A 25,797-nucleotide genomic window follows, 5' to 3' on the forward strand; every position below is an offset into this window, starting at 1 on the left:
ACTGCTATCTTTATTTTCTCTGTGTGTGTGTATGTGTGTGAGTGTAGGATAAAGATTGAGGAGGAATATGCGAAGAACCTGTCCAAGCTGTCTCAGAATTCCTTGGCTGCTCAGGAGGAAGGGTAAGTGTGTCTCTTTGACTTTTGCAGAAGACAGAGATTTTAACATAAAAAGCATTCCTCCCACACAGGTACATGTACTTTTCCTGAGCTCTCCCATTGAGTAGAGGTTTATTTAGCTCAGCATCCTGCGTGTGTTGGGAAAGATAGAATTGCTTTTCTTATTTTCCTTATGAAGATGTTTATGGTACAGTTTTACGTATATGCATATGTTTCCAGTAATGTGTTTATGCTGTCCTTATTCTAGCCAGCACTAGCTCCTTTAAAGATTAGCATGTAGAAGTACTAAACTACTTTGACTATGGAAGTATATATGGAATATACTTACTGTTGAAAGTAGATCCATAAGGTCAGGCCAGTAGAATTGTAGCAGCACAGACTGAGAGGATGAAGTTCCTTCTCATCGTGGGTATGGCTCTCCAAGAGAAGCAGCAGGTTGTCCATTACAGCATGTTCACACTTCAGAAGTTATTAAGAAGGTATTAGGCAATGCACTTCAGATTAGATTGCAGTTCAGTGAAAATAATGGAATGACACCACTCCTGAAGGATTAGAAGTTGTTAGCTCTGTCTGTTCCAACACAAACCATCTAAGCACTGAAAGCCAAGCTTTGAAATTATTATCCTCATCCTAGTTCTGACACAGGGTGTTTCTACTGGCAGTGAAGCTCCACAAGGTGTTTGCTCAGCTTCCAGTAAGCAAGGACAGAAAGTGCAGGAGGCTAACTAGGCTTCTCCAAGTACCTCCCTTGACAGTGGTTTCTGTTCTTCTTTCCCCTTTAGGGGAGGGTGCTAACCTGCTTCTAGCAAACTAAAACAGCTTTCTTCTGCATCCTCCTCCCACTTTTTTCTACCCCGAATACGAGAAGGAGAAAATATCTGAAACAATGAAGGGGGAGAACACTAGGGGAGAGTAGTTGAAAAGAGAGGGAATGAGGACTGAAGCATAAAAAACGTTGAAGTAGGGAGGTAAGGGGACACAGAGCAGAGTGCAGGGAGCTAGGAACACTGCCCAGTGACGCTCTGTCTGGGGGGGTGGCAAGGTGAGGGAGTGGAATGAGGTCCTGCTGGTATTTTTCCTCCTGGTGCTATGATGGCCAGGTTGGCTAGGGCCAAGAAGAGGCTAGTGAGAAGATCCTGAGAACTGGTAAGGCCCTGGGAAGGGGAAAGGTTCCATTTAAAGAAGTGAGGGAGGAAGAGCAGCTAACAGGAAGATTTGAAGGATCCAGAAGTGAGACTGCAGCCTAGCACACTCAAAGTAAGCATTCACCAGGGTCTTCCTCTCATTCCTGGGAAGGTATGAGTTGGGGGACCCAATGAACTGCTCTGTGAACATACCAGTTACCACTGCTGGTTTCATACTCTACAGACCATTTTCCAGCTTTGCTGTCTATGGAATTGTCACAAAGTATGAGCTGTCCCTCCAAGGTCCTCTGCCCTCCTTTGGTGGTAAGAAGACCCACCATCATGTATGTGAGTGGAACACAAGGGTGCTGAGATGGGACTGATTTGTATTATTGGGATGGTTCTGTGCCAGTTGCTGAAAGTAAAGTGCTGTTGCATGTACACAGAAGGTGATATGATCCATACATCCAATCAAGTCACTATAGCTGGATAAGAGATGCAGAAGATGCTTAGCAGACATCTTCCGTTGAACAGATCAGGCAACATAGTGCCAGTGAGAACTGACAGTGGGAGGGTACCTCAGGGTGCAACTAGAGAAGAAGAGCTGAGAGCATTTATGTAGGTGAAACAATCTCAGGTTGTTTAGCTGTGGTGAACACCATGCTTGAGAAGTCAACTCATTGGAGCAACCTCAGAGATGACAAATGAGTATTTTGAAATTGCAGATCACAGGCAATTTTTCAGGCTATGAGGAAGGGGCAAATCTGACTGAATAGGGCTGGGTGAAAGAAAGGAGGAGCTAGGACATTGTAGATCACTCAGTTTTGTTTAACCTCTGAAAAGTGGTAGAATAAACTATCAGGCTTTCTAGAAGCACTCAGTGGAAAACTAAGGTGATGAGCAATTATTGTGGATGCCTACAGAGCAAACAGCCTCAAACCAACCTTCATTCTTCCAGTGATGGAGTAAAAGAAAAGAAGAAGTCAGCATCATAGCTCTTAATTTATGCAATTTAATTGCTATTTATGCAATTTAATTGCAGTTTATGCAATGGGAGATTCTTGTAGGGAGGCAGGCCTAAATAAACCCTAAGGTGCAAAATTAGGTAAGAATATTGCTACAGGGGCTGTAGCAGTAGGACAAGGGGGAATAGGTTTAAACTTACGCAGAGGAAGTTCGGGTTAAATATAAGGAAGAAGCTCTTTACTGTGAGGGTGGTGAGGCGCTGGCACAGGTTGCCCAAAGAAGTGCTAAATGTTCCATCCCTGGCAGTGTTCAAGGCCAGATTGGACAGAGCCTTGGGCAACATGGTCTAGTGTGAGGCATCCCTGCCCATGGCAGAGGGGTTGGAACTGAATGATCTTAAGGTCCTTTCCAACCCAAACTATTCTGTGATTCTATGATAAGGTTCATCACAAATCCTGATTTATTTTTCTATGTCTTTGTTGTTAACGGGTTTACTGTGATCAGAGATGAGACAGAGCTGGGAGCGGTGGTGTGTACAATTTGAAGGAAAGCTTGCAATTCAAAATGATGTAGTTAAACTAGAGAAATGAACTGGAGAGAAATAAAAATGCATTTCAATGAGGACAAAGTCCCAGGTTTTCTACTTTCACAGGATGTGAAAGATACACTTACATAACAGTTTGTGGGAGAAGGATCTGGCTGTAGTGAATCACCAGCTTATTCATCAACAGCTTCACAACATTGTCTAAAAAAGCATCACACTGGGATATGTAGAAGAAAGAGTGTCTGATAGGAAATAATCTGTTACCAGTTTAGCAACTGGAAGAGACAGTGTAGTTTAGGTTATGGTGCTTTAAGAGGAATCCAGGCTGTTGGAGGGGGTCTGGAGGAATGTACCTAAACTGCCATTAGCTAACAAATAATCTGTCTGAAGGAAAAGAAGATGTAATGGTTTTCAAATACTGAAAGGTTCTCTGAGGAGAAGCAGAATAATCCATTCACCAAAAGGAGGGTGTAGAGTAGAATGAGCAATGGAAAAACTGCACTGGTGAAGGTTTATTTTAAGAATTAGAAAAGAAACACTTTGTTCTGCTGAGGATAAGATACTGAAGTAGCTTGCTTATGGAGACTCTGGCATCTCTGTGACAGGAGATCACTATGGCAGTGTTCTCAAAGATAATTTTGCCTTGGTCACAGAGATCAGTGATCTTCTCAGATTTCTGCTGTCACTTTGCCATGATTTTGCTGAGCAAGATATGGTACAAAGTGTGGTACCATGTCTGTCTGCCACTGTCTGACCAATCTTGCAGGATGCACAGGAGGATGTGGGCATTGATCATTATTGCTCTGTGTTCTTTCAGCACACTAGGAGAGGCTTGGGCTCAGCTAAAGAAGAGTCTAGCTGATGAAGCAGAGGTTCACCTCAAATTCTCTTCCAAGGTAAGTAGTTCTTCCTTTTTGCAAAGATTTTTGCCATGTCATTGATGTGGATCTACCTTCAGTGCTTGTTAGTGGGGAAGATACCCATATATAGGGTGCAAATGTAGAACTGATGAACAAACTTACTGAAACTCCGTCCATGCTTCCTGACAGAATCCTGGCTTTTTTAATTTGCCTGATCAGGTAAGTTAAAACACATTTAATTTACCTGATCAGTAAGTTAAAACACATCTAACCTTAATTTTCCATTTTTTTTTTTTAATGAAAAGAAAAAAGGGAAACTGATTCTCGAGGTTATTCACTTAGGGCAATGTGTTCCAGTAAATTTACTTAGAGCTCGTACAGATTATTTCTTTAGAGGAAGAAATGAAAAATAATGTTTGGCTTCTCAACAAGAATCTACTGTATCTGTTTGGAAAGAAGAGAACCAGGACTCTGACTTTTTCATATCATTAGCCTTTGTGCATTGGGAACTTCATGTTATTTTTGGATCTTCTCTCAAGTGATCCCCAAGGAGATTTCTTGTTCAAATTATGGTATTTAACTGTTTTTTTTCCACCACATGTGACACATTCTTGCATCCTGTCACATTCTCTTAACCTCTGTGGGTGATCAAGTTCAGTACAGTGGTAGATATCTCAGTACAACAGCCATGTTCTGGAGGAAAATTATAGCTCTGCACTGTTTGTAAGTGATTATGCAGAGGTTACTCAGGCAACCAGCCGCTGCCTTGGTAACCCATTGCTCTGCTTCAAACTTCTACTTCAGAGCTGTAATTAGTGAAATACTTTTTGCTCCCCATTGTGTTCCTGTATTGTTTTCCAAGTGGAAGAAATGCAGCCTGGAGTGGGGTATGCAGGGAGGCAGGCAATGGATAGGGGCTCCTTCATTATTTTACTTAAACCCTGCACAGAAACTCCTGTAGCATCATCCGAACTCTCCCCACTGTTTCCAGTGTACCTGCTTTGGGAATTCCTAGTTCTTTCGTTAACAGAATATGATTTTAAACACATTGATTATTGCTATTGCTTTCAGGTAAGTCATTCTTAGAAGTAGTAGTTATATTTCTCATTGATATTTGAACAACACCAGTCAGTGCAGTGCAGAGCACACCAAGAGTATTCAAACACAAACACCAGCCTTGAAGACACTGAACATGTTTGTGACAGTCCTTCATAGCACTGTTACAGTGGGGGTCACGGGTGACAGCACTTTTATGGCACTTGGAGCAAGTCCAGAGGAAGCTACAAGGATGATTAGGGGCTGGAGCACCTTCTGTATGAAGACTGAGAAAGTTGGGGCTGTTCAGCCTGGAGAAGAGAAGGCTGCGTGGAGACCTCAGAGCAGCTTCTAGTGTCTGAAGGGGGCTACAAGGATGCTGGCAAGGGCCTCTTCTTCAGGGTCTGTAGCGATAGGACAAGGGGTGATGGGTTCAAACAGAAACAGGGGAAGTTCAGGTTAGTTACAAGGAAGAAATTCTTTACTGTGAGAGTGCTGAGGAGCTGGCACAGGGTGCCCAGAGAAACTGTGAATGCTCCATCCCTGGCAATGTTCAAGGCCAGGTTGGATGGGGCTTGAAGCAGCCTGGTCTAGTGGAAAGCGTCCATGCCCATGGCAAGGGGGTTTGAACTGGATGAGCTTTAAGGTCCTTTCCAACCCAAGCCATTTTATAATTCTGTGAAACATAAAATATTATTACACTGCTAATGCCTCTAGATACTGGCATGGCACGTGTATATATACATGCACACGTGAAGTCCTTCAAGAAGGCTGTCATGGAAGTGAAGCTTTTCTCCAGTTATGTGATTATCCCTCAGTGAGCTCTAAGAGCTGAGTTCTGCTGGAAGAGAAGGTGCACAGGTGTTTTAGTGTGGAAGTCATGATGGGCTGGCCTGGATATGATGGTGTGTTATCCCCATTCTGGAAATGGTGATGGAGCAAAGGGAAAAAATAAGTAATTGTGAAATCAGAATTGATTTCACAAACTCAGCTGGTTTGTTTCTTCAGCATCTAATACTGTGATTAAACCCATGCCTTTGTCTTTCTGCCTAAGTCTCTACCATACTGGTACAGAGATACATGATCTCTGTCCTGTACTTATTTTAGCAAACTTCCTAACTTCTTTTAACAAACTTCTTGAGATTTCAAGTCCTCTGTTGCATCTCACCCATTTAGTGATGGGTGTCAGAGCTGTCTGTATACACTGGCGCTTTAAATTCCTTTATCTTAGGAAAGTAGTTTATGTTTTTTTCATCTATTGCTTGGATTTGTAAGTCTTGAAGTCAGATCTGCTAGCAAAAATATAAAAAGAATATAAATGGCCAACAATGATACAACATTTAAAAGCCTGGGTCATTCACATGTGAGTCTATTTTGATAGCTTATATTAACCTCTTGCAAGATGGAAATTCAAGCAAGATGATGATAGAGGAAAGATGACTGCCTTCACTGAGAATCCACCTCTTTAATTTCCAAAACATAAAACTGGAGAAAGCAGTTGCCTTGTTTCCATTTTGAGCCTTTTGGTGATGCATTTCCATGAGGATCTCAGAATTTCCTGCCCCATAATAAACTGTGGGAAATAAACTAATTTTGTTACTGTCTATTAGGCAGTAGAAATAGCAGTGAAATGCCCTCCTTTTTGGTGTGTCCCCAGTCCTGGGGACTTTAATAAGGGTTTTCACAGCAATGCCTACTTATGTCAGGTAAGTCCGATTGCTGCTTCTTCCACTCAGGATGACTGACTCATGTTGGGTTGTTTACCCAGGTTAATCCAGTTATTAATGAAGCAGTCTGAAGGGCACACAGACTGCTTAGCTACTTTGAATTCAGTTGGGCACAGACTCAATCATAATATGTTGCTTCTGGAGTTTACTGAAGCCACTCTTGAATTTCTCTGTTCTTGTTTTGTTGAGCACTGACAATGTTCCTGGTAGAACTGTCAATTTGTTCCTGTGCTCTTGAGAGAGCTCGTGTAACCATGCTGGACCACCAGGTTGTGAGCAGGTCTATATTAGCTGGCCTGGAGCCACCCTGATGTGACTGTCATCTAAACATTGTCCAGAATCTTCTAGTCCAACCCTCCCAGTCAGAGCTAGGACTATCACCACAGTGGATCACAGCTACATCTTTGTCTAGCAGGGATTTCACCACCTCTCTGGTGAACCTGTTCCAGTGCCCAGCTACCAATTTGGTGACTTTTTTCTTCAAATTACACTCAGCCTGAACCTCCCAAAGCTCAGTTGTCTGTTGTGACATTGCCTGGCCCTGATACCCTTGCATTTGACCTTCAGATAGCTGTAGGCCATATTAGATCACCATAGTGCCAGTCTTCATCTGCCTAAAAAAGCTCTGCTTTAGGCTTGTTTAACCTCTCTAGGATGTGTGCTGAAGGGCTTGGCTGTCTTTGTAGCCTCTCTTCATTAAAAGACTACACTAAGCTGGAACGAATTTTCCTTCTCCATTAAAATAGCACTCGGAAAAGGCCAAAAATACTTACTTTCAGGGACTATTTGATACTGCTCCACTGTGGGCCACGTTAGGTGATTATGGACCCAACTCATCTGCGTTGACAGTTGAACATCACCACAGGAGGAACAGTAGGAGAGTTTGGTTGCTTCTGGGGAGGTGAAATATCTGTATCCCTTCAGAGCACTTTTCCTAGCACATTTCTGTGTATGAGAAGGCCAAAGAGCAATATGATACAAACTCTATCAGAGCTGAGTATTACTGTCAGGTCCTGCTTGTAGGAGATAAGTCACATTGGTGGCCTTGATGGGTCTCTGCTGAGTTCATTTCAGTGGTTTCTTGCTACCATATTCAGTCTTCTCTTTAGGCTCCCTCCTACTTGACAGAAGTAAATAAAACGTGTCCTTATTGGATCTCTTTTCACTGCACAACAAACACAGGCATGTCCCTGCGCACATAATGGCAATTGTTTCACCTTACGGCAGTCAGGGTTAGCAGCTTCAGTTTGTGTAACTTAAGGGATTTTTAAGCAAGGTGTATTAGTTAGGCCAGAATCAGAACACCTCAAGTAGTGCTCCAGACATTGCCTGCATTTTGAGCTCATGTGGGAAGAGAGAACAGCGAGAGAGGAAGACAAAATTTCATCCTTTTGCTCCCTTCAGCCAGACTCTTCTCAGTGGTACCAGGCAATAGTACATGTGGCAGTGGGTATAAACTAAACTACCAAAAGTTCCACATGAGCATGAGGAAGAATTCCTTTTACTGTAAGGGCAAATGAGCACTGGGATAGGATGCCCAGAGAGGTTGTGGAGTGTTCTTCCCTGGAGATATTCAGGAGCTGTCTGCACACAAACCTGGATGGTGTGCTCTGGGTGACCCTACCTGAGCAGGGAGGTTGAGCTAAATGACCTCTGATGGTCCCTTCCAGCCTGAGCCATTTTGTGATGTTGTGATATTGCCTTAACAGAGCTGTCCTGTGAAGAGCTAATTTTTGCAATAGCTTCACTCACAGCTCTCTTGGGGAAGAGAAATGTTGCTGTATGGCATTGCCTTTGGCTGCAGTGTGTGTATTGCTTCCTCTTTGTCCTGAGGTCTGCTCAGCAAAAGAGCTGGGGATTACTGCCTGGCTCCTCATTATTGTATTTTCTTCATTTTTATTTCATTACCAGCTTCAGAGTGAGGTAGAGAAGCCACTGCTCAACTTCAGAGAGAATTTTAAGAAAGACATGAAGAAGTGTGACCACCACATTGCAGACTTACGGAAGCAGCTGGCCAGCCGCTATGCAGCAGTTGAAAAGGTGGGAGCAGAGAACAAATTGGGGAATTTGAGATACTCCTGGTTTGGACAGAAAAGCAGGTGCCCCATGAAAAGTTTCTGTCCTGCCACAAAGAACCACAAAGGTTTTGATTTTGCTGGGCCCCTGCTTAGCTGGGAAACTGGGGGCTACAGGCAGGGTTAACGCATTACGGCTGGGGCTTTTTGTTTTATCCTCCACTTCCCAATTCTGGACAGTATATTTCTAATGCATTTGATTAAAATGCTCCTTGCTCATGTGCATCCAGAAGCCACATCTGTGCCCTCAAAATTTAAAAAGATGTTGCCTTAGAATAGCAGCAGAGTCAGACCAAAGGTGTCTATGGCTCAGTATCATCCACCAGTGGTGAAAAGCAGATGACTAAGGAAGGCAGGTCAGACCTGTCACAAAGCCTCTCCCAGTTCCTGTTTTCTGTGCCTCACAGCAAACAACCTCACCTAAAAAACCCAAACAGTAGCAGCACCCTCAGATCAGGGGCTATTTTAACATGAACATCCAGCTGAGGTTGAGATTTACACCCACAGGTATAAATCGTATAAACCTAGGGGAGTTATACCCACAAAGAGTGCTCTTACCAGCAGCTGCCAGGAAATGGGATACCCATGCTTCAGCTGCCAAGACACTTGTGCCAAATGGTATCCTCATGTGGTTTGCTCTTGGGTGTAAGTTGGAAAGGAAAATACCATGTTCAGTTAAGCCAGAAGGTTATTTGGGCATTCAGTAGGAATCAGAGTGCACCCGAACAAGTTTGCCTGGGAACAGAATTGTTGCAGGATACACACTGTATGTATGCAGGGAAGGTGTTTTTCTGCAAAACACTTAAGATCTTCACAGCCCTATCTGCAAAGAAACACAGTCCTCAGTAGGGGTATTGAAAAGAATGAACTGGAACCTTGAGAAGAAGGAACAAAAAAAGATAAAAGCCGTAAGATCAGAGGGCTGGAGCAGCTCTGTTCTGGGGACAGGTTGAGAGAGTGGGCATGTTCAGCCTGGAGAAGAGAATGCTCTGAGGAGACTTCAGAGCAGCTCCCAGTGCTCAAAGGGGCCACTAGAGACCTGGAGAGGGGCTTTTGACAAGGGCCTGTGCAGGCAGGACAAGTGGGAATGGCTTTAACCTGCCAGAGGGGGGACTGAGGTGAGATCTTACACAGAAGTTTGACCTCATGGCAGCTTCCAGTGTCTGAAGTGGGCCTAGAAGGATGCTGGAGAGGAGCTCTTCATCAGGGACTGGAGCGATAGGACAAGGAGTGGTGGGTTCAAACTGAAACAGGGGAAGTTCAGGTTAGACGTAAGGAAGAAATTCTTTACTGTGAGGGTGCTGAGGCGCTGGCACAGGGTGCCCAGAGAAGCTGTGGCTGCCCCATCCCTGGCAGTGTTCAAGGCCAGGTTGGACACAGGGGCTTGGAGCAAGCTGCTCTAGTGGAAGGTGTCCCTGCCCGTGGCAGGGGTTGGAGCTGGATGAGCTTTAAGGTCACTTCCAATCCGCACCATTCCAGGATTCTCTGCAGTGTGCCTCAGCACAGCTTCTCACCAGATTGCTTTCCTGCAGCTCCCTCATGCGACCTGCCGAACCAGGCGCAGAGTCTTTAAAACTGCAAAGATTCAAGTAATGCCTCAAGAGCGCAACTTGCAGGCTCGTGTGAAAACTGCAAGGTGCGAACAATCATCCACATTCGTTTTAAACGCTATAGCTGGATAAAGAGCAAATGTGGCCTCTTTTATAAAAAGCCTGTGCGAAACAAGCTATTTCATGCACTTTTGTCACCCCAGCAAACAGCATGCAGATGTAGAAATGATGTTTATTTAAGACACTTCAGTAATTTGGCCATATAAGTTCACTAATGATACTGATAAATCAGGTGTATAATTCCTGAAGAACTTTAAAGTAACTTAAATAATCAGTTGTAACCAGGTCTCAGGTTCATGATTTCTGCAGTACTAATTGCTGGTATAATGAATCTGAAGTAGCTTCTCTAAAATAAGCCTCAAAGTTTGTGTTGTTATTTTCTAATAAGTGTATATTGAATCCACAAGGTACTTAAAAGTTAATTTTGTGAGATGCTTGAATTTCTTTCAACAATTTAGATCTTAAGAAGAGCAAATGTGGGGTCTTGGTGATGCTGGTTAAAACACTGAGGAGAAGCTCAGATCTACTTCCTTTCGGAAATAGTTACTAAGATAAAAAAGTTACTAAGAAACATGAAAGTCTGATGATGCCTTTTGTACTCTGCCTTTCTAACAACCTGTGAAGAGTTCAGGTGCTCTTACAATTTGTTGGTGATAACTTGTATATGGTGGTCAGACATATCTTTGATCACCACATGGTGTCCTAAGAACTTGAATCCCAGTTAGGACCCAGTCTGATGCAGAGTCGCTGACATCTCAGTGATAGATACTTGTGTGAAGGGGTCATAGATGGCTGAAAGAAGCTGGCAGTTCTTTTGCTCTAAAACATGTGGGTCTTTGATTACTCCAAGGCCCGGAAAGCCTTGACAGAGAGACAGAAGGATCTGGAAATGAAAACACAGCAGCTAGAGGTGAAGCTCAGCAACAAGACAGAAGAAGAAATTAAGAAGGCGAGGCGGAAGTCCACTCAAGCGGGTGAGTACCTGTGTCTGTCAGTGGTGGGAGGTGAGCACAGGCCTGGGGGAGGCAGGAACAAGATGGGATGCAACTGCCCATCCATCCATGTGTTTCTTGGGTTTTAATATAGTAGCTACAAAGTCCAAGTGAATCATGCTATGAATCTGTCTGTGTTAAATCCTCTGAAGAAACGAGCTTATTTTCCAAGTGAGACATCACAAAATGATGATTTTGATACTTGGGGTGAGAACAGTAAAAGGAGGGTGAATTGTCCTTTTGTCCTTTGAAAGTGTGCTGGGATAACTGAATGCTTGTGAAACTTTCGCAGTCAGGTTCAAAGCACTTCAGCTGAGAAGGTTTTTTCCTTAAATCCTATGCCCTTCCTTGGTTCTTTCCTAAATCCCAGTTACCCCCAGCTCTGTTGGTACCTGTTATGCTTCCTATTACTGTCTTTTTCTTTAAAAGTGAACTTTTTGTCTTTTTTCCACTGTTACTCAGCGATTAAAATGATTTCTGTTCTACGTGATGTGACCTATGCATGTTTTACAGAGGCTCAAACCAATTCTACAGAATCAATCAGGAGCTGTCTTCCTTGAGATCTGCGAAACTGATACATGCTAGCTGCTGAAAATCTATTTTAACTAGGGCTTTCATGTTTCATCCCTTCATAGGTCCATTCCTTGGCAGAATGGTCCTTCATAGTTGTGAGGCTTTTAAAACTTCAGAATCGCTGGTCTGGGTTTTGAAGAGTCATTTGCAGTGTGACCATGTGCATAGACAACTGTTTGAGGAGAAACAAATGTTACATGTTGAACAACTACGGGAGAGCTGAAGATTCTATGGGAGTAACCCAGAGTTTGGTGTGTCTCCCCATCACTTCTCCCCCACTTTGTGCCATTGTTACGATGCGTGGCAGGGGAGGATTTGCCCCACTGAGCAGCCAAGCCAGGGTGCTTACGATGTGCACAGTAGCAGTATTTAGTGATCTAGCTTTGAAATGAGGCCTGCTACAAGTGGATGGTAGGACCAGAGAGCTCTAGATCAGAGCCCTTCTACAATTCTACCAGTTACTGATACGTTGCTTTCTGCTCTCATGCCTTTCTACTGCAACTGTTCATGTTTTTAATGACTTCATTCATGTTTTTAAGGACTTCAGGTTCCTGAATGTACAGTAGCTCAGATTCACTCACAAGATAACACCAAACCACATAGCTCCTGAGGAGCTGCCTGTACTTGTCATGTCAAACTAAGCATCTCCTGTCTTGGTGAATAAGCTTTTACCAGAGCTTTGTGGGGTTAGATTGCCACCCCAACTTCTAAGGCCATGAGAGACTTCCAGATGCATTTACTTCTTTGACACTTGTTTGGTCTGTGGAGTCCTTTTCTTAAAGCTTGGTTTGTCTGTGGTTTAAGTATAAAGACCTTTTTGCACCCAAAAGAACAGGATGAATGTGAGCCCTGGACCTAGACATGGAACAGTTAGGGAAAGTGTAACTGAGCCTCATTTAAAGAAGAAAGAGAATTTGCCAGCCAGAAAGCAGTAATCTCGAAGCCATGCCTTCTAGATTGTCCGCCCACCTTTCCCTCTCTGTCAGATCAGAGTCCTGCAACAAAGAAAAAACATGAAATCATTGCAGCTTATTGTGTTCCTGCCATGAGCACGGGAGGGAGCCAGAGCATCTCCAGGGGCTGGAGACTGCAACTTGGTTGAGGTTGCAAATCAGCATCCCTTGGTCTCAGACAGGTTTAGCGTGGTGCTTTGCTCCTATTTTAAATAGACATGTCCTAGAATGCAGCCTCACCTACAAAGTGCTGCCCTCATTATTATTGACTTCCCATTTTAATGTTTTTTTAGGTACAACTTTCTATAACTCTTTTTAACTGAAGTTACGTGTTTTCACCGTTCTGGGCATTTTGTAAACTGTTACTTAATATTCATATTTTTCTTTTAAAATCCTGTCTTTCTGTCTCATTCTTTCTCACCCTGACCACCTGACAATGCATTGTGGTGAAATTTCGTTGCACATAACAAATACCATGTAACAGAACTGCCTTCAGCTCCACCAGGACTGACCTTCCAACCTCCTGGGTCTGTCTGCAAATCCTCAGCTGTACTTACCTTCTAAGCTCCGTAACACTGGCTACAGAAGACTAAAGTGTTGCTATCTTGAACTTTCCAGGGGATGACTTGATGCGCTGCGTGGATCTTTACAATCAAGCTCAGTCCAAGTGGTTTGAGGAAATGGTGACTACCACTCTGGTATGTAACTGTAGCATCTTATGTGTGTAATATTGCAGAATTGTAATAACCTGCAACATTCATCACAGTTACAGTGCAAAGCAGTGGGGAAACTTGAGTAATAAATCTCTCATTGTATTTCCTGTTCTCAGTTCTAAGAAAAACTCCTATCATTAGGGGAAGGAAGAAATAATTGTTTCTTTGCAGAAGGCATTAAATCAATTCAGGGCTTCTTAGGGGCCAGAACGCTGCAATTATCCCCAGGAAGGGTGAAGGAGTGCACAGGGAAGACATGGAAAAACATGATAAATCACTAAATCCATTTTATACACAAATGAATTTTCGTATTCCATGATTTTCCAATTTGGTCTCTTGCCCACTCAGCAGAGGCAAGCTTTAATCACCTATTGTTCTATCTCTCAGAAGATAGCACAGCTCACCGTGTCCACCCTAAGGGCATATACCTTTGGGGTTAGTCTCCAAGATGCCAAGATAGCAGCTTTGATGTGCTGTAAACCTTGAAATACCTGTATTTGGCTAGAGGGCTCCTCCCTCATGTAATTCCTTACAGCCCTTCTAGATAAAGAGCTGATTGCTTTCAAAAGCAGGAAATAAAATGTCTTTTGCATGTATTTTTCTCATTGGCCAAATACAAAACTGTAAACTCCTCCTAAAAAGAAGAGGATAATAAATTGCTCAGCATTTGGAAGTGTGTAAGTGCAATATTTAAAGTGCAGTAAATAAAGGCAGATGGGTGAGCAGAAAACCAGGAGGAGGATGTCTTCGCAAAAGCAGAACAGGAGAGAAAAAGTTGGCTGTTCCTATACATACAGGATCTGATTCTCCTCTCCCCTCCACTGATGGTTTCTCACTGATGCAAATGACACTGACCATCAGTGCCACTGTGTCCAGATATGGCCAGATATACGTTAGCTGCATATTTGTTCCTGGAGAACTACGACCCAGAAGTGTGCTAGTAGATGACTTAAGAGGAATTTGCTCTTTATTTGAGAGAGCAACTGGGATGGGTTGAGCTCTGCCCAGGGACAGACAAACGAGAGTTTATGGGTGAGAATTAATGGACAGGCCAATATGGGTGACACTGTTGTGGGTTTTTCACAGAATCCCAGAATCGCTGGGGTTGCAATGGCCCTCTGAAGGTCATCCAGTTCAACCGCCTGCCAGGGCAGGGCCACCCAGAGCAGGTCACACAGGAACATGCTCAGGCAGGTTTGGAATGTCTCTGGAGAGGGAGACTCCACAACCTCCCTGGGCAGCCTGTGCCAGAGCTTTGCCACCTTCTATGGAAAGTTCTTCCTCATGTTGAGGTGAAACTTCTTGTTATTTTAGTTTATGGCCATTGTTCATCATCCTGTCACTGGGCACCACTGAAGAGTCTGGCCCCATCCTCCTGTCACCCACCGTTGAGCTATTGATCTGCACTGATGAGATTCCCTCTCAGTTTGCTCTTCTCTAGACTAAACAGGTCCAGCTTTTGCAATGTGTCCTCATAAGAGAGATGCTCCAGACCCCTGATCATCCTTGTGGCCTCCGCTGGTCCGTCTCCAGTAGCTCCTTGTCTGTCTTGTGCTGAGGAGCCCAAAGCTGGACACAGTAAAATATGAAACGCAAATGATTTGAGCCATAATATTTGACATAATTTTCTAGACAAGATCTTCCGTGTTTCCAACATTGAGGTGGTGGATGCACCATCCCTGGAGACATTCAACTGTCAGGCTGGATGTGGTTCTGGGCAGCCTGATCTAGTTGAAGATGTCCCTGCTCATTGCAGGGGGTTTGAATAGATGAGCTTTGAAGGTCCCTTCTGACTCAAACTATTATGTGAGTCTGTGATTCTACATGCTCCTTTGCTCTTCCTCCCCAGGCTGGTAGTTGACCACCTGAGGTTTTTGTGCTGTAAGGAAGAATCTGTTTCCAAAAAGGTGTTTACCAACTTGCAGATAGCACAGGGAAGGCAACGAAGTGTTTTGCCTGCTTGCGTATGCTCACGTTGCTTTCCACCTCGATACCCAGTAAGTGAGCATCAGAAATGTCCTCTGACAGCAGTTTTAAAAGATTTTGGCCCACTGTTGTGCCTGTGAATGCAGAGCTTTCTAATGGTACAGCAAAGTACATTACACTATGTTTTTAAAGGCAGATTTCCATAGCATGCTTCTTCCACTCAGATGGACAAGGAGGGACTTAATGCAGATTTGGGGATATAATATCAGAATCCAGGAGAAGAGGGAGGCAGAAGGAGCAGGAGGCAAGTTAGAAATGATCTGCCTTTTCAACTGAATCATTGCTGGGGTCTGCTTACTGGCAGCTGAGTGAGGTGGAGCCTTGTGACAGCTCATGTGGTGGAAAGAAAACAGCTTTTACAGGTGTCTGGTTAGACCAAGGGCAGTAAGGTTGTACCGCTCAGCATCGTCTCCTGCTTCCACTGCAACTTCTGGAGCTAGCAACAAGGCATGCAAAGCTTCCTGCAGGAAACAGATGCCTTCTTGCTTGCAGCATCCCTAAGGATAGAGGCTTGCCTCTCTCCCTTGGTTGTCTCAGTTTTGAAGAAGTTTAGACTATAGCTACTTCGTAGTTATTAGCAAATGTCGTGGTACAAATGAAATTACTTTCCCCGTCAAATGGAATAAATATTCCTATTGCACTCAAGAATTCAGAGAAACCCAGACAAAATGGCTCAAACAGGACAGTGCCTTTTGAAGGTCGGTGATGATACCACAACACTGGACTTTTAAGACTGAGCCTGACAGGGTCCTGGGACATCTAGTTTAGGTTATGCTTTGCCTAGAAAAGTTGGACAAGATGATCCTTGAGGTCCCTTCCAACCTGTTATTCTGTGGTTCTATGGTTCTTTTCTGTCACTGGGTTCATAATGAAGGGAATTCTGTTGCTTGTTGTCTCTGATTCTCTACAAATCAGAGGGATGTGCAACCACAGAGTTCAGCTCCAAAGCGTGACCCTGGAGTAGTATCACATTGACTGACAACCTTTTGTGTGTCATCCCTTCCCTGGGCCTTCAAGCTCAGCTTCCAACCAAAATATGAATTTGTTTTCTTTTGTGTCTAGGAGCTTGAGAGACTAGAAGTTGAAAGGGTGGAGATGATTCGGCAGCATCTTTGCCAGTATACACAGCTGCGGCATGAGACAGACATGTTCAACCAAAGTGTAAGTCTGCTTTTTGTTTGGTCCCTTTGGCCTTTATTGTACTTCAGCTGAGCAGAAGAGTCCCTATCCTCATCCAACTGACCTGTATCAAAAGGAGGAGTGAAAAGCGTACGCAGTCAGCTTGTTAGTTTTTACTGCCACCCTACATTTCTGCTCCTCCAAGACTCTCTTATCCTGATTACATTTCATACTTCTAGATCACAGCTTCTTGTTGGGGGAGACACACTGAATTGAATTACATGTGGACAGCATGAGCTATTATTAGTTCTCCCCGCAAGATGCTCTATTCCTGAGCTGGTCTATTCTTGCAAGGAAGGTGGTAAATAGTTGGGAGAGGGAATGTATATATTTTTTTCATATTAAAAAACTGGCTAGTTTTCAAGTACTAAAACATGGGGGCTGTTTGCTGACCTCAGTACATGGTCGTATTTGGTGTAAGGTACGGATTGCAGGACAGGAGGCAGAGACCATCTGGCTAGTGCCTGGCATAGGAAGCCTGTCTCTGCTTGATTTTAAAAGTCAGCCTCTTTGCTTCCTGCTGTGGGGCTTCACATTCAGATGTGACTGTTGTCCACTAAGTCATGTGTACCTGCAGTTCTCACTTGTCTGCAAATGCAATATAAGTGTGCCCATAGCTGCTCTATACTTCAGAGCAATGACTGCTTCTGCTTGAAATGTGCCCTTGACATTTTGATTCTTGTTTTGTTCATTTTAGACAGTAGAGCTCGTGGATCAGTTGCTTCGGAAAGTGGATCCTGCCAAAGACAGGGAACTGTGGGTAAAAGAACACAAAACTGGAGATATCCGACCTGTGGACATGGAAATATAGACTGATCTTTAGTTGTATGTCATGAGTCCACTGAATTAACCCAGCTAATGTTTGCTTTTTAAGGGTCAGAAGAGCATAGGGAAAAGGTTGTTCCACTACCAGACACCTTGTAATTTATGCCTGTACAGGCCATCTCTGTTACATTTAGTCATTAAAATGGTCCTCATTGTGCTAAGCCTTAAGCACCAGACATTCCAGGATGAAGAAACCAGATGTGTGCTTCCCACCAGAGGTTCCCAATTGCACGCAGCTTCCAGAAGAAATCTGCTTTCTGGTACAAGGAGAGCTCTGTTCTTCAGTGACTTTGTGCTACATCCCTTGCATGACTATCTTTATACAGTATGTTAGAACAACCATGCAGAGAGCCTCTGGCCAGCAAGTGAATAACTGAACATGATGCAGGAGGCAAGGAAGTCCTGATCATGAATCCCAGGTCTGTCACTGACTGCTTTCATGGCTATAGGCAAGTCAATTAACTTTTCCGGTTCCCCAATCTATAAAACACGTATCTTGCAGCAGTGTTGTGCAAACACATTTATTTCATATAACACAGTTTCCCACCAAGGACCTTCTCCCAATATCTATGGAGAAGAGTCCTGTTCTTCCTGTTGTACACTCCCTCTCAGGGATACATAAACCCATTGTCATCATGATTTCTGTTCCAGGCCAATCAGTAAGGTTGAAAGTGTTAACTAGCACTGTTATTTATAAGGAAAGACTTGGTCGTGCTATACCTACCTCATTAGCTGTCTGAGTGCCCTCAATGACAGAAAGAGGTTATATACCAAGGAATAAATGAGATACTCAAAACCTTTCCTGCTTATGCAAGATGTTTTCTCACAAAAATCTCCTTCAAGACAGCCCTCTTACATTTGATTTAGGATCCAGGTTTAAATTGCCCTTTGTTGGTTCCTTCAGGTGAATATCACAGCCTTTAGGTATCTTTAATTGCCAAGTTTTTCCAGCTAAATTGTGGGGTTTATCTTTTTAGAGCCTGATTTTCAAAGATGCCATGAATCTGTGATGCTAGATTGCATTAAATATAAGAGATGTAGGTGCCCAGCACTTCTGCACCAGCTGATTCTTAACCTTAGGCTTTTCCTTTGTTACCTTTACCACAGACTACCAAAAATGTAACACTGCCCCTGGCACATAATATTGTATAGTTTGGAGACTGGTTTTGAAAAGGTTTTTGAAAATTCATTTTCTTTTCTTGCTGTCATTTCTGATTGACTGTTCAGTGTTGCTGGTAATACAGTTTTCAGCATTTCATACAATGACAAGATTCTTGCTTTAGATCTGAAACCTTGATTCTCACCACTGTGGCCTTTACTGTGTTGCTATCTACAATTTCCCAAACGGTACTATGCCATTTGATCCACTTCACCTCATTGTTTCCATCATTTTCTCCCCAGCACCAAAATTGCATCCTTTTGTTCTACTGCTGTTTTAGGTTTTTATTCACCAGCCTCTGAGTGCTGTGATTGGATCACTGAGAATTAATATTCCCCTTTACAAATTCTGAGACACAGAGAAGTCTTACCTGAAGCACATATTTAATAATGCTGCAGTGATTATTTTCCTGGTTTGTTATTTCAGTCTGAATTCTATGGCATTTTCCTACTGTTCCCTTTTCCTCAACCATCTCTTTACTAATATAGATTCATTCTTGTCTTGAAAAATGCTTCTACAACCCACATCTCTGCTGAATCATTACCCTTTATAAACCTTTGCACGTTGGCAAGTGCACTGCCATGACCACTGCATGCTCAGGATCGCTGTTCCTCGTGTGACACCTCCAGACACACTTCTGAATTTGTGACTACTGTTTTATTCTCAGTGTTGGAAGCATCCAGCACGGTTATGTGAGACTCTTCTAAGTACCTGCCAAGACCATTGCAGTACAAATGAAACATGGTTTGTGTCACACAGTCCCTGAACTCAGTAGAGTACATACTCTTCCCCAGATTCCTCTTCTGCTACTCAAGCAGGGATGTTTTGTGGTGATGTCTTTTACGGTCTTCCTACTGATTGACTCTCTTACTCATTTTGTCATACCAATGATACTTTTCCTATCTCTACCATGCACTTTGGAGGACAGGCACTTTTCTTTTTATTAAACCACAGGGGCAGGGTGAGCTTTCAAAACTTCAATGGCCAAAAATAACTGGAGTACTTTAGAGCTGCATCTCAGGTGGACCCCTGTGTTCTAAGCTCTATTGTAAATCAGAATAAGCAATCTTGATGCCACCTCACCACAATCGTGTTTTGATTGCAAAACCAAGCTAATTGTGCACTTTATACAGGATTCTCCTTAAAAATACCTGAAATAATCTGTTACCAATTACACTTTTCCTCTTTAAAGATGTTTTTTATTTTATCTGTTTTGGACTGGAAATACTGTCCATTAGCATAGGTTTCTGTGAGGACCAAAGAGTATTTTGGTTCCTCTACTAAGTTGTATTTAAGCTGCTGTTATTTCTCAGTTGTCTTTTCTGGTAGCTGCTTTTTTTCCCTTTAGTTTTATTTCCAGACAGTTCTCCTACTTCTTGGTTTTGGTCCATTTGAAATGTTGCAGGCATGCGTGAGCTGCACAGAATGATCATTCTTTTGATGGAGATTGTCTCCCTTTTTCACTTTGATAACCTGAGGAGAGCCCTTGTACCTGGCTGTTAATCTTTACTGGGCCCAGCAAACTCTCAGGCAGTGCTGCTCTGCAGTGGATGAGATGCTTTCTCTAAAACAAGATACTCATCTGTAATAGGTGGAAGTTTTGCTGTTGCTCATAGACAGTTTGCAGCTTATTTCCTGCAAAAGTTGATATTCCTTTGTGATATGACACTGCAGACTGTAGGATCAGTGTTACCTGGCGCATTCATTTCTCTGGCTGATGGATCATGGACAGTGGCATGCCTTACAAGTCAGGGAATGCTGGAGCCCCTGTGCTTCTGAATGGACAACATCCTCAAAGAAGGTAGTGGCATGTTTGAGGATATGGACACCTGCCTTCGTGTTCATTCCTTACAGGGTAACTTTGGGAGTCACAGCTTTGCTCAATTAATCTTCCACTGAGTTGCAAAAATGCAGCTGAACTTGTAATTGGTCATCATAAACAGCTTCTTGTCCGGAGCCATATTCAGCTTTGTGTTATGGTAACAAAGCTAGCATGTGGAAAGCATGATGTTGCAATGTAACTGATAAACAGGAATAGCAAAGTAAGCTTCTTACCTTCATAAGTACTGAGCTTAAGCATCACCCCATTTCGCCTGGCAGGTAGGCTCACACACTTGATCCAAGTTTTTACTATTTTAGTTACTACATGAAAAATTCTGTTGAGTGACAAGGCTGGTTTACATCTTCACATGGCCTGTGGTCACAGAGCAGAAGGTGAGCTTTTGATTAGTGTTGTGCACTTTCACCCTAAGAGGTACAGTCAGTGGGAATTGCTTGTGGTTTGTTCTTACCTGGGAGTTCTACTTGCCTGGGTTTTTGTTGAAGCCACCTACGTACTGCAGCGCTTGCTCTTTGTCTAACCAATGCTGTCACATACTTGTGCTGTCAAGCCTCTGGCTCCCTGGCAATCTTTATTTCAGCCAGAGCCTTTTGGCCCTTGTGTGAACAAAAAGGCTGTATGAATTCCTATGGCTTTGAACCCACTGGGTGTGCTGGCTCTGGTGCCAGAGCTGGTGAGGTGTTTACCAGCTGTATCTTCAGCTGCCGTGCAGAATGTGAATTTTATTCATCATCCACACCAGCCCACCTATGTCTTCAAAGACATCTCCTGGCACAGCTTACTCAACAGAGTCCTTGCTGGAAGTTTTTCTCTAAGATATTCTTTCAGCTTATTTTCTAACAGAACTCACTCTGGATCCAGTGCTATTGGCTGATTCCTGTTGGAGTTGCTGAGCTGAAAGCAAGGAGTCCTTTACCATGTGAGCCAATTGCACTTTCCTCCCATCACTGTCAAGATTCCAGTTGCTTTTATAGAGCAACATCCAAAAAGGCTTTCCAGGAGATTTTCAATCTTCTCCAGATTCACTCACATCTGTAAATTACTTCTGTGTGCTGAACATAGTTTGAAAGACTTCAGTTGTTCCCTTGTGGGAATGTTATTTTGTTACCTGACACTGGGATCTTTAAAGATAACTATATTTTTTCTTTTTAAATATCGTAACAGCAGTGCAAGTCATAAGGAAATCTCTGTTACGTTTCTAGAATACTTTTCCCCTTCTTGCAGCCCTGCCTGAGCTGCTGTGGGGTAGCTCTGCTCCCCCTCATGTTGCACAGTTACAACAAACATTGAAATCATGCTTCTTTTTGTGCATAACAGGCAGCATGCAAAGTTGTGCTCTGGTTCTCTTTAGCCTTCATGCATCTGTGCAGTTTGATGTTGAAGAATTAGATGCTTTTTGCTTAACTGATAGCCTCATGTTATAATGTCAGTCTGTGTAGTTGCCTTGTGACAGTGAACTGCACTCGGATCACTCCTTTTTTCTTGAGAGGAGTTTTCTGTAAAGTATTCACAGGGAACTTTTACATGCTCAGTAGCACTCAGAATTTCTCAGAACCTCTTTACATTTTTCCCTGTTTTAATGTCATTGTTGAAATATTTGCTGCAAGTTAGACTCTTCACGTAAAAATGTGCAGTCTTCTTTCCACCTGCTCTTTGGAAGTGCTTGGCACTCCCAAGATTTCTTGGAACACAACAGGGATGTAGGTGATAAAAGACTTTGAAAATCAGGCTAGCAAACAGAAATGCACAAGGCTTTTTGGGGGTTTGTTGGGGTTTTTTTTCTTAGTCATTGAATACATATATAAGGTAAACATCATTAAGAAATGGGAGCCTCAGATACTTAATGTATAAGACCTACCTGCTGTACATGCAGTTCCCAGGCATTCCATGAGTGGCCCTGTGTCAGGCTGTAGTAGGAGCACAGCTCTAGAGCGTGGTCCTAAGGCTTACCTTCTGATGCAGCTGTAAAAACCCAAATCAGAAATTCAGTTAAGAAGTAGCTTTGCTCATCTATTTCTTCAGTCACACACAGGGAGAAAAAGAACACTGCTCACCCAGGTGGGTCCTTCACTATCAAGCACCTTAAGGAATCCAGACCAGCACCTTGAAGGTCCCCCTGGAATGAGTAATGTGACTTGTTGGTGTGATCAGTTAACTGTTTTCTCCTGAATTGCAAACATGCTTGCTATTTCATAGTAGCTAGTGTGCTTTTTTTGTGCTAGTGCAGCCTGCTGGGTCTGTTGCCAGAGATGGCGCAGTCTGGTGTTCTGGAGGCAGTCCTGGTCACCCTTAACCTTTTGCGCTTTATGAGAACTAGGGCTTCAAAAAACAGTGTCAAAAAGACAGCTTTAAAATGACCTTTCTTGATCACTTTCTGGAAAATCTAGGCTTTTTGCTACTCAGCATGTGTTGAAATAGGAGAATGAGATCCCAGAGGTTGCTGAAGGATTGCTGTGGATTGTTCTTGCTTTGTAGGCATCCCCCTGTACTCATATGGTGGTAGGGAATGGCTGCTGAGCATCCTTCTTTGCACAGCAGAGCTGTCTGACATTCTGCCAGAGGAGCCTGCTGGTCACATTTAACTTAACCAGGTGGGAATAGAGGGAGGCAGATTCAAATTAAAACCAGACACGTAGGGCAGGAAAATCTTCAGCTGACCCGGTGGCATTTGAGCTTCTGGACACGAGGCACTTGTCTCCCTCAGGCTCTGGTGAGTCTGTTAACAGGCTCCTCACACTCTGAACTCTGCTTAGCACATTAAAAGCAGTGATGAAACATTTCCTAGTATCTGTTGCTTGATACAGGGCTCTTTAAGTAGCACCTGGTTGTGCCAGTGGGAGCCAAGTATGTGGCAATCCCACCCTGGTGCTAACGTATGGTTTCTGGCATCACAGTGCTATGATGTCCTGTGCCCTTGCACTGAACTGACTGTAAGTCTGGCACAGACGTGTCAAGCCTGGTGTGCAGGTATCCTCCAGGAGCTTGGAGCACACCATCTTTCTTGGTGATAAAGTCTTTCCTAACAGCCAATCCATGTCTTTTCCTGAGAAGAACTATTGTATAAATAACATTTGCAACTTTTTGTCATATAGATCTTACTCATATAACTGTGCATCTTTCAATTCTTATTTTGAACTCTTCATTGGTACTGTAGCCAACCCTCTAACACTGAGATGCACCAGTTTTGATGATCTTTTCTTTATTTTTGACTGACCAAACTTCATACTTTTGGATATTTTCTGAGAGTGGTAAGTGCATGCTTTTGGGAGGGGTTATTTTGGCTTTTCTTTTGGATTTTTCTTACCAGCCACTGGGTTTGGAAGTGCAATGCCTCCTTTCTGTGCTAGTCACAGTTTAGTTTTAATTCCTGGACAGTTTTTTTCTGAAGGGACCAACAGATAGCACAATTTGTCTTCAATTTCTAATCCCATTTCCTCAAGGCAGAAACCTTTTGTGCCTAATGATGCAATTGATTATAAGAATTGTACATGGATAAAAATTTTCCATAGACCAGTAAAAACAAGTGTTACCACATAATAATTACAGGTAAAAAAAAAAAAGGAAAAAATATTTACTTGACACATTCAGATTTAATTCCCTCAACTTACATTAAGTTGAACTACTTAGGGTGTAAGAGACCAACTCAGTGGATATTCAGAACAAAAGCTTTTAGCTGCTGTATTCAGGTTCAGTGAGTAGATAGACTGTAATTCTCAATATATGCAGTCTTTCAGGGTTACTGATTTAACAAAAGAGCTGAGTAACAGTTTGTATCACAACCTGACTAAAATTCTGCTAGTAATTCCCCTTGAAGTGCCTCTTTAAATTGTATCTGCCACAAGCATGTAGAATACACAGATTCACCCTATAAATTCCCAAAACTCAGGAGTAGCCAGTTTGCGCAGACCTGTGCTGGATTCTCAATGCTCCTTCCTTGCTCTGCACTCCTTTAGGACATCCACATATCCAGTAGACCTGGCTTTGTCTCAGTGATCATTTACTGTCCAGCACAGTCATTCTAAATTCTCAATGCTGAAAATGGAGTTGGAAATGTTAAGACTTAGAAGGAATTGCATTGAAGGAGTTGCTAACCTCATCTTCTGACACATCATTCAGTAGAGTAAGCAGGGAATTCTGCATAAAAATAGTTGAGTAAGTGCATTTGGGGCCTAAATAGGCCTTTCTTGTGTAAAATCAAAACAACCTGACTTTTTTAATGTAGTTGCTGAGAAGAAATTTTCTGGTACTGGAAGTCTAAAGCTGAAAAGTGATTTCAGGGATCTCCCATCTCCATGACATGACAATCTTAGTAATTTGAATTTGGGAATGCTTGGCCTGAAATCCCTTGTTCTTTCGGAGGTTGGGTTTTGGGGTTGGTTTTTTTTTGGTTTTGTTTTTGTTTTTTTTTGATGTGATGTCTGAAATTTTCAGAATAGCCTAAAAAATCTGAGTGCCCATTTACCAGACTTTTATTCCAGCAGGTCAAAAATATTCCATAGAGACAGCAACCTCTGTCCATTATGAAATAAAGCAGGTACTAGTATTGGACAAATATTTTCTTCTCCTGAGATTATTTCCATTCTTCCAGCAGCCCAAAATAGTGTGAAAAATTCACTGAGAAGTTTTGCAGACATTCTAACTGCAGGGATTCAAAGGCAGCCAGATCACCAGTCATACACTAAACCAGAGTTTTCTACTAAAATGAAGTTGCTTATTTGGTCCTTTTTGTGTAACTTTTGCTAAATACTGCTAAATTTCTAGGAAAGTTGTCTTTTGCCAGTACTAATGACTTATTTTAAAGATCTTTAACCAAAATTTTGTAACTTTAAATAAATTTTGGCTGAATAGACCCCTTAAATAGTTTATGTATCATGCAGACTGGATAACTAGTAAATCTCAGATCATAGTGCGTATTATAGGATGGCTTTTGGCCCATAAGGGTACACAAAGGAATCACTTTACTGAACTTATGAAGTTGAATGCAGAAAAGATTTAAGGGGCAGATCTTCAGCTCGGGTAAACTGGCAGAGTTTGGTGGAAGCTACTTTATGTCAGCTGTGGATCTTGTCCTTCAGTGTTGAAGGTATTTCCTATACATAATTTTTCTGTCTTTACTGTAAAACAATTTCATATGGTTAAACTGTATTTTCCTATATTGTTCTGCAAGTTTATATGCACCACAGTGCTCATCTCATCTCCTGTAAAATAAACTGTACAGAGACGCATTGAGCATGGAATCGTCTTTCCCCAGGTGCTTTTTCTCTCCCAAAGCCACACACTTTCCGGTGCAGTATCATCAAAGAACACTTGGGGGCCATGTGCGCACGTACTGCTTTGTTGATGCAGCTTGAATTTGCAATCATATTACTTGGGTGTAATCTACTTGTACTTATCCTTTTCAGATCTTTGCATGATACTCAGATGAGTACAGTCCCTAAAATTTCATATATTTTTAGAAAATTAAGAAGCAGCTGTAGTGAAGTGTAGCTGGTTTTGTTCCTTAAACCAGCAAGCAGG

The 25,797-nt window shown here is 42.7% G+C and overlaps 1 protein-coding gene across 4 annotated transcripts in view; it reads left to right on the top strand.

Moving 5' to 3' along the window:
* The window catches only part of GAS7 (growth arrest specific 7), a 96,656-nt gene extending 71,151 nt beyond the window's left edge, over positions 1-25,505 (top strand). For all 4 annotated transcript variants that reach the window (XM_062610591.1, XM_062610592.1, XM_062610593.1 and 1 more), the window contains exons 8-14: positions 48-122; positions 3,571-3,649; positions 8,287-8,415; positions 10,911-11,034; positions 13,197-13,276; positions 16,340-16,438; positions 17,154-25,505. In XM_062610591.1, coding sequence (XP_062466575.1) covers positions 48-122; positions 3,571-3,649; positions 8,287-8,415; positions 10,911-11,034; positions 13,197-13,276; positions 16,340-16,438; positions 17,154-17,267 — 700 coding nt within the window. In that variant the 3' untranslated portion in view covers positions 17,268-25,505. The remainder of the gene's footprint in view (positions 1-47; positions 123-3,570; positions 3,650-8,286; positions 8,416-10,910; positions 11,035-13,196; positions 13,277-16,339; positions 16,439-17,153) is intronic.
* Positions 25,506-25,797: the final 292 nt, after the last annotated feature.

The sequence above is a fragment of the Pezoporus occidentalis genome, unplaced genomic scaffold (assembly GCF_034315485.1).
Source record: "Pezoporus occidentalis ecotype Australia unplaced genomic scaffold, CSIRO_AGI_Poc_V1 ctg148, whole genome shotgun sequence".
NCBI lineage: Eukaryota > Metazoa > Chordata > Aves > Psittaciformes > Psittacidae > Pezoporus > Pezoporus occidentalis.